At 36.8% G+C, this 9473-nt stretch overlaps 1 protein-coding gene across 1 annotated transcript; it reads right to left on the bottom strand.

Moving 5' to 3' along the window:
- Positions 1-2507: 2507 nt before the first annotated feature.
- On the bottom strand, positions 2508-8988 carry LOC108559662 (unconventional myosin-Va; the record flags this gene model as incomplete). Its single annotated transcript, XM_017917012.1, is given in 12 exon segments — positions 2508-3348; positions 3414-3656; positions 3710-3898; positions 3960-4159; positions 4215-4360; positions 4421-6142; positions 6202-6476; positions 6539-7558; positions 7614-8102; positions 8169-8407; positions 8460-8679; positions 8735-8988. Coding segments are annotated over 12 exon segments (5120 nt in total), but the record flags the coding sequence as incomplete, so codon positions are not given.
- Between the last annotated feature and the right edge of the window lie 485 nt (positions 8989-9473).

Genomic DNA, 9473 nt, shown 5'->3' with positions numbered 1-9473 from the left:
TACCAACATGACAACAAAGTAATCATCATTTTTTTCAGTCATTTTAATTAAGTAAATATAATTGAACGAAAATATTATGATTAATTATCAATTGTATTAGTATATTTTTTTAATATATAAAATTATTATTCTTACTACTAAAAGATTGACACAAATATTAAACACAAATAATAGAAAATATTCGGTGATCCGACCAAACAGAACGTTACATATCAGGACAGGTTAAAACAGAACGTTATATAAAAGAACAGGACTAAAAAGAACAGCATAGAAGCATGACATCGAAAAAAATATTTATTAAAATTACAATAAATAAATGATAAAACTTAAATATATTATATATAATTTATTTAATAAAAAATCATCCTCCAGTCGATGATTATATCTGGTGCTGGCTTTTGCAATCTCTTCTTTACCAATACCAGTGGACTGATGGATAGTCATTGGTGGTGGTCAATTGCCTCAAAGTTTTTGATTGAAATCTCTGGATGATGTTTTTGCTAGAGTTGCACACAGATCAGCGGTCGGGGAACCGGGGTAAATTACCCAAAATGGGGTAAAAATGATTTTTTTTTGGGAAATAGTGAAATTTTTCTAATTTCATTTTACCAAACTCAGAGAGCGGTTCTCTGACTACTTTCCAGATCTTGATGTAAATTGGGTTGTAGATCCTTTTATATGTGAAATTAGTACCAGAAGAACCAGGTTTGGAGAGGCAATTCTTGAACTTCGATCCAATACGTCTTTTTGGTTGTCAAACGCCGAAGACTGTATTCAAATTGCTCTTACATCAAAAAGTCCCAATTTTGAAGTAATTATATCAAACATGAAGCAACATCATTTTTCCAAAACCTGAAGGGGGAAAGTTTTCAATTAATTTTTGTTTGTTCCAATTTAAGAATTTTATTTTGTTTGTCTATTACATACTTACTATTTTCATGTAACTTTTTTTTATAAATATGTAAATGTAAATTAATTTAATAAATAATGTTTATTTAAAATTTACATTGCTTGTTTTCTTTTCAGAATTCGCCACCTCTTCAACCAGTTGTTGATGTTATTCAGGCTGACCTGAAGTGTCCTGAAGTATCGTAGATGCCATCGCTGCATTTCTGTGGGATACTAAGACTGCGGTGTCATCCGCGAACGTGGTGTTATGTATAACCGTTATTGTTTATATTATGTTAGCCCTTATTATTTTATACATGTTTATTTATGTAAGTCATTAAGACTTAGAACAAATACCACTTAGGAAAATCCCATAACTAATCATTGTGTAACGACTATTCTTAATCAACATGTTGTGAACAAACTTGAAGGTCCAATCTATAATGACCTTTAATATGCACATCTGCCTAATAACTCACGAATTAGGGAAAGCTAGGTGTACTATCTTTCCTTTCCAAATATTGTACTCCCACTTTGTTAATTCCCTACTATAAAATAGGATGTTTATGTAATACAAAGTTAGTCTAAAAGTCGGAGGGTAGTCTGAGGGCAGACGGAGGGTAAGTCTTAGCTAAGGGGCCGAACTGAGAAGTTGGTCTTCCAAGGAAGAGCTCTTACTTCATAAACACTAACTTAAGAGGAGAATGTAACTCTTAGTTAATAATACCTGAGATCAACTATTGTTTAGTTGACTTCTCAATAAAACTCCGATGTATACAATAAAACTAAATTAAGAATATTGCATTTAATATTCGTAAACCCCTCCAAGACTCCGCAACGACATAACTTCGAGATAATCCACGGTGTCCAAGGATTTCTTAACCCTGGGACACGACAGTGAATACAGTGGCCTGCTGTGATGTTTGCAGGTCTGCTGTGAAGATAAGATATAAGAGTGGTCCAGTCACGCTACCCTCAAGAACTCCAAACCTATTCCGAATCTAATTGCTTTAGAGCTGAGCAACACAGAAGACAATCTACGTGGACTGAAACAATTCCAACCGCACGATCTCCCTACTCGTTTCTGATGCAATGTGATGTACTTTCTTTATTATTTGTTTATATTTTATCAGTGTATTTTCGTCATTGGATCAATCTGCAATATTGTTTATTTTCATTATCGTTAGCCAGAATTAAAGCTTATTATTATTATTTGCTTTGTATTGTATTGTCACGTCTTGTGCTGGTGACTTCTGTTTGGTCATGGCATCGTTTTTTCATATGTTGCTCCTGTTTATCTTTAATATATAAACGAAACGAAAGTTTATTTTTATACGTCTTTTCGTCAGTTTCAAACTCACCAACTTCGGATATTTTTTTGTAATACAAAATTGCACATTATATTAACATGTATACGATACGAGTTAATTCGAAAAACTTCCGTAAGAAAGCACGTAGCGCGTAGCTAGCTTTACATTTATTTGTTCGAAATGAAATTTCATATTCAATCTATGAATTCTCCTTTATTTATTCATAATTAACATAAAATTTTAAAATCTTAGAGTTAACAATGTGTATATATATATAATATTATAGATAAATCTATTTAAATACTCAACAAATATAAAACTTCTTCTCTTGGTAACAAACATGTATAAATATACTCTCAAGTCTCTCTCTCACTCACGAAGAACAAATATCATTTGTAAATAGCTTTCAGAGCGAAAGCACGGTTTATTTCTACCTGGATCCAAACACAAATCCTATCCATTTTGGATCTATCTGTAAGCCACAGTAAGACCATTTACTCAATCAAACGAAGTAAACAACACAAAAATAATACTAATTATGTATAAGAAACGGAAGGAACCAAAATGATATGTAACATAAACTTATTGCGATAAGAGGAGGAGTTTAAATCAAAAATCGCCGTAAAGTAAATTACCTATGTACAAATATATATATATATTCTTTTTTTATGGCACTTGAAAAACGAAATTTGCTGTTCAAATTTAATTTCGTTAATTCAATTTGCTTCGCAAATAATCTTGCCTCTATTTTATTTGTTTTCTTAATTTTTCTCGGATTATTAATGCTTCTTTCTCTCAATATTTTAATAATTATATTTATAAATATTATAATATTTACAAATTATCTAGTCGCATAGATTTCGCGCCTAAGGAAAATTAAATTATTTTCATTTATCTATGCAATAATATGCGTTAATTTGTTTGGTTTTCCTAATATGTACAGATTGTTTCTAGACTGGTAATTATATACGTTGCTAAATATCTTCTACAAGAAACGGGTATTAACAGTTAAAGCTTGGGAATATTCTTAAATCTTTTCCAGCATATTGAGCTTGAGGACATCGGGAATGTCAATGCTCTCTAAGCAGATGATCGACGGATTGAAAGGGAATCGCACTGGATGTGTGTATTTGATGTCCATTAAAAGAGCCTGAAATTGAAAATGATAAATAAATAAATAAATAAAATTTAGAAAACGTTAGCTTTGTAGTTTACCTGTGGTTCGTGGCTTCCTTCCCTCTCGTTTAACTTTGCTTGAACCTTTCTGATGAAGGTGACCGGGACGCGCTGCTCGAATTCATCGACCGGTGTATAAAGATTTAAAATTTTGCAGATTTGCAGAGGCGTCAGCGCACTGCACATTTCGCAAACACTGTCTACGTCTTCATCCTTCTTACGCGCTTGCAGGAGATGAGCGGCTTGAATTATCGGTTGAAGCGCTTCTTGCACCGGAATTTCCTTCATCAAATATAGAATATTAAGATATAAATAGAAAAGTGCATCGAACTAACCGTCAATTGCTTCTCTCTGGTCCACATCTCCAAATGCGACAGATTGTGTCTAATTTGGAAACCTTTCGACCAGTGGCACAGCTCTTTCCTCAACAGCAGATTATTTAAGCTCGAAGCACAAAGGAAGTAGAAAAGTTGTCTGAACACCTGCGAGATAACTTCGGGATCTACACCGTAGAAGCTCAAAATCTATAAAGTATTTTGACAATAAAAAAAAAATGTTGTTTCAATTCTATATGATAGTGTTTACTTTATGTTGGCTAGTTAATTCTTGTAGTAAAGCTGTGGTGGGTTTCGTTGTACTCTTGGGACTTTCGAGTTCTTTTGCGATGCTGCTCGTCCTCTTCCTGAAGCCGGGTTTTCCTCCGCTCAAACCTTGGATTTCCTCGTGTTCGAGTATTGCTGGCACCACCAACGGTTGTATCTTCTCTTGCAGATGTTGGATCAAAGCTAAAAAATAACGTATTAAAAATACTAAATCTAATCATTTTTATTGATGAATTACCTAAATAAATCCAAACAGCTATATCCGACAGGAGTTGTCTGTACTCTGATAAATCAAAGTTCCTCAATCTCTGGTCGTTTTGCTTTTGCGTGTTCTTTGTTTGGAATGCTTTGTCTCCGCTGTATTGCTTCATGTTGTGCAACAATCTATAAACAAATAATAAGTACATTTGTTTGTTATAACGTTTTTTTTTTATATATATATACCTTAAAGTATTCGAGAGCCAAAGCGTGATTGTCTCAAAGTCATCGTTTCGTTTCTTGAGAACTTTCTTAACCGAATTGGTGAATGCGGAAAGAAGAGCTCGAACTTTATCGTCGTCGTTGATGTGATCGGTGTGTCTTATGCACATGAACATAATGTAGGCCGGTAGACCAGGAAGTAGGGTCACCGCGGTTCTCGGTTTCAGATCAATCACCAACGATTTAGCAATTATCGCCTCTTCTCCTTCCTTGTAAGCAAACATTCCCAAATACTCCCTGTCTTTCTTCTTGATGCACGGCATTGACCTGGCATGTTTCTGCATCTGACCAGTCTCCACGATAGATTCATCGATATCGATTCCGTTGTCTTTGAGTTTCTTTGTTAGCAGTTTCACGTGCTTCTTCAATTTGCGAACGCTCTCACCCAGATTATCGTTGGCATCGGTAAGATTCAGATTCTCGGTAGTGAGTCTCGTGATTTCGTGCGACATGAATGCCTCCGTCTGGGATTGAGGTGTCGTCTTCAGATTGGCAGAAAGGATGCGTTGCTGCCTTTCGTTATCCTCTCTCAGCTTATCGATCTCCAGCTTGTACTCTTTTTCATGAGCTTTGTATTTGACCTTCTCGTCCTGCAATTCCAACTCTAATTGCTTATTTATAGCCTTCTGAGTTTCGTACGCCAACGCCAATTCTCCGTCTTCATTGATGTAGGTTCCCGTTCTTGTCTTCGAGCTGACCAAACTCTTCATACTATCTGTTTGCGACGCCAAAACACTCTTCAATTGGATTATTTCCTCCATCTTCCTGTCTAATTCGGATTGCATGGTAACCAATTGTTCGGACAGCTGCTTGTTGCCGGTTCCATCCTCGATGCTTCCTCTCAACTCCATCAACTGCGATTTCAAATTCGAATTGCTCAATTCCAATTCGTTGATCTTAATCGAATCTCTTGCATTGTTCTCCGCCTGTTCAGCCCTTGGAGAAGTTTCGATGTCATCCAACCTCTTCTGCAGACGAGATTTTTCGCGTTCCACTTCAGCCAATTTGTGCTGCAACTTCAACACCAAAGCCACGTCTGTTTTGCTCGGACTGATATCCATCTTTGTATTTTCTGAACTCGAAGAGCTCGATGGAATGCTATCGGTGTGACCCTCTTTCCAATCAATGTTTTCCAATTTCGCATGATTCGATGAGCTTGTGCTTCGGACAGAACCATAACCATGATCATCTTGAATATCGCTGTGACTCTCCTCACCAACAATTATACTGCTTACATCGCTCACGTTTCTCACGTGGTGATAATTTTGCCTGTTATTCTCACTGACTAATTTCTCTAAGTTATCGCAGTGCGATTCCAGTTGGTGATATTCTTCCAATAACCTTTGATAAGCCATCGTATCGTTATCCTGCTGCTTCAACAGAATAATCTTCTCCTGTTCCAAACGAGCCTTGAGATGTTCCTCCGCGCCTTCCTCGTTCATCTTCACAATCTCATTAATGTTATCCAACTCCTTTCGAAGCTTACTAGTCTCCTCCATCCAATGATTTCTCTCATCCTCGATTTCCTTCTGATATTTCTCTTGATCATGAACCAAATCCATTTTCTCACTCTGCTCGATCTTCACTTTCTCTTCGAGATGATCAATGGTATCGTTCTTTTTAACCAACAAAGTTTTCATATTCTTTATTTCCAGTTCCATTGCTTTGAAAGTAATCAATTTATTTCTAAAAAAAAAAAAAACGTCCTTAAGTAATTTGTAATATTGGTAACATCTTTCACTTACTTTAGATCGCTGATATCATTTTGGGCTCCAGTCAACTCTGTTTTAGTTTTGTTCAAGTCTTCGATCTTCTGCTGCAGCATGAAAATTTTATTCTCCAAACCCACGTTCAACTTCTTCACGTGTTCGATGGATCTAGCCTCGATCCTCAACTTCTTGTAACGCCTTCTCGCAAGAAATCTGCGAATCGTTGCTTGGCAAAGAATAATCTGCCTCTTCCTCTTATTAGCTCGTTTTCTTGCCAACCAACCACGAACGAATCTTTGTATAATGAGCGCCTATAAAGAACGATGTATATTTAATTGTTCGGTATAATCGGATTATTAAAAAAATCACTTACCTTTGCATTGTATTTGAGTTTCATGTAACGTTTTCTTGCCAAAAATCCGCGTGCAAATCTCTGTATTCCAAGCAATAGCTGCTGCTTCTTCTTGTATTGAGTCCTTTTGACCCATCCTCTAGTATATCTTTGAATTATAATTGCGGCCTTATTTCTGCGCAAATCGTTGGCCAATCTCCTTGCCAAATATCCTCGAGAGTATCGTTGTAAATTGTGGATGGCCTTCTTGATCCTAATATACTTCTTTCTCCAAATGAACGCCCTCACCGTACTCTGCATAACAATGCAGCACTTCTTCAGCTTATCGGCTCTTAGCTTCTCCAAATACGCTACTTGACCGGCGCGGAAAAAGATCTTCGTCTTTCCGAACTGATACATGTCTGAGTTCTTTATGTACTGCGTCAAGATCCTCTGACATGTGATTTGCATGCTGTTCCTGCTGATATCAACGAACTTGCAGAGAACCCTGTATCTGCTGAAGAAATCGGGATAAGTCCATCTGCTCGGAAATCCAGCTGATGATATTCTGATTGTCTCCAAGACACCGCAAGCTCTCAGCTGTTCCACCGCTCTCTTAGGATTATACTCGAAAGCGGTTTTGGTATCGTTAGGCTTAATGCATCTCACGTAATGGGGTGTCGTGGCATTCAATGTGTTCATGAGCATATTCAGAGAATCCCTGAATTGAGAACCTACAGTTTTTTTGTTGGTTTTTTTAGTTTTAGGTGCTGGTTTCGCTGAAATCACTTTCAGCTTTGTTAAAGATGTGCTTTGCTTCATCTCCGGAGCGAAGAGCCTACGGACCAAATCATTTTTGCTGGCCTTGATCACGTTTATTTGCTCCTCAATGACCGTGTCTCTGTTTTTCTCCAAGAATCCGCTACTCTCGTATTGCACTTTATCGGCGAAATGGTTGATCACAAATGCGCTAGTTCCGAAACGGGCTTTGGTGAAGTGCGAATACTGCATGCATTTCGCGTACAGTTTTTCTGTCCAAGAGCCGTCTGTACCTTTGGGCATCTAAAATAATGTAAAATTAAAAGATTATTAAGGATGTGCGAATAATATAAAATACCCTGCATTCTTCATCCAGCAAATCTAAAATTCCTAATTTCGTTTCGATTAAATCAATACAAGGTTGATTATCTAGGTAATCAATCATCTTCCATTCGATTTCCTCCTTGATGTACTCCTCTTGCTCTAGTTTGAAAACGTGCATGTTGAATTGTTGCTGCAGTTTCTCGTTGGCGTAATTAATGCAGAATTGCTCAAACGAGTTAATTTCGAACGTTTCAAAACCGTAAATATCCAGAACACCGATGAACTTGTATTTGGGAACTTCAGATTCAAGCGCTTTGTTGATTATCAGAACGATCCAATTGAAAAGAATTGCGTAAATGTGTTTGGCTAAAGCGTCTCTCGAGACCATGGCCTGCTGCAAGGACATTGGAATCAAAAACACTTCTCTCATGGACACCATCTTCTTAATGCATAACCATTGCTCCAACTCTTCCACGTCGATATCAAGCAGCTCTCCGATTACGCTTAAGCTTTTATCACCTTGCTAGAAAATCGATTGAATTAAACGATAATATTCTGTTACTTTTTTGTTGTTGTTGTAGGTAATTACTTGAATCCCGCATCCTTCCTGGTCCTGTTCGTTCTCCTGTCGAATCATCATCTCCTTAAATTTGAGATTACCCAAGTGAAGAATTGCCGCTAAGATTTTGAACATGTCGTTGCGTTCGCTCTCGTTGAAGCCCAAAAGTGCCAGAGCTGTTGTCGTTTCCTCGTAGGTTTGCAGGTCGTTCACACCGTCCACCGTGGGGCTTCTTCCCTGATTCAAATAATGGAACTTTGTCGAGTCATCTGTAAATGCAGCAAATTACATAATTGAGTTTTAATCGATCGTGCGACGTACCTAGCTTTAAATGGGGCAACTGATCTTTCGCAGCGCAGAGTTGATAGAAAATGTGATAATTTCTTTCTCCTGGGGCTTGAAACACGACCCTCGACTTCTCCAATAGGTACGTCCTCATGGATGCTCCGCTTATGTTGAACTGTTTGTTGAATTGGAGCTCGATGAACTTGCCGAATCGCGAACTGTTGTCATTTCGCGTCGTCTTTGCGTTTCCTATAGCCTTAAGAGATTTTATTGTACAGTATTTTCATTTGGTTGATTGCTATATTACATACCTCCATGATGGGACTGCTCGCCAAGACCTTCTTCTCGACCTGCGTTTCCGTCGCATTTCCTCCTACCGTCGCAAAGTACCTCATCGCGTATTTGGCGGACACCGTTTTTCCGGCGCCGCTCTCACCGGAAACGATAATGCTTTGGTCCCTCTGTTCCCGTTCCAATTGCGTGTAGGCCTCTTCTGCTACCGCAAATATGTGTGGATCCAGGTCGCCCATTGCCTGACCCCGGTACGTTTGAATCGTGTCAATATCTAACAAAAACAATAAAAATTTGTACAAAAAACAATATATTCCTACACCAATAATATTTCATTAGATACTTAATGATAGATCAAAATCTGAATTATCTAATCTAAATTATTATGTATTTTCCAATAATCTCTTTTCATATTTTCTTAATAAATGGAAACAAAAAGCAACCTTAGCAACAAATAATCCACTAAATAAAAATTCAAAAAACGAAATACTTAAAGAAAGTGACATTTTTGTTTATATACTTGTTTTTTTAATCTTTTTTTTCAATATGTTAGCATTACATGTATTACACAATTTATGTAATCGTAAAATAACAATTATCAGAATATTGGTTAAAATTGGTATACATTTTGAAATAATTGTATTGTGTTCATCTTACATATTAAGATATATTCATTAAATAGTCAAAACAATAATGCAATGATTTAACTAAAGTATTGCTTCATTCATTTCACTTTAATAACTTTAAGCTTATTTTGTT

The sequence above is a fragment of the Nicrophorus vespilloides genome, unplaced genomic scaffold (assembly GCF_001412225.1).
Source record: "Nicrophorus vespilloides isolate i.1.1-1 unplaced genomic scaffold, Nicve_v1.0, whole genome shotgun sequence".
Lineage (NCBI taxonomy): Eukaryota > Metazoa > Arthropoda > Insecta > Coleoptera > Silphidae > Nicrophorus > Nicrophorus vespilloides.
This window is presented reverse-complemented; position numbering and strand designations above follow the sequence as displayed.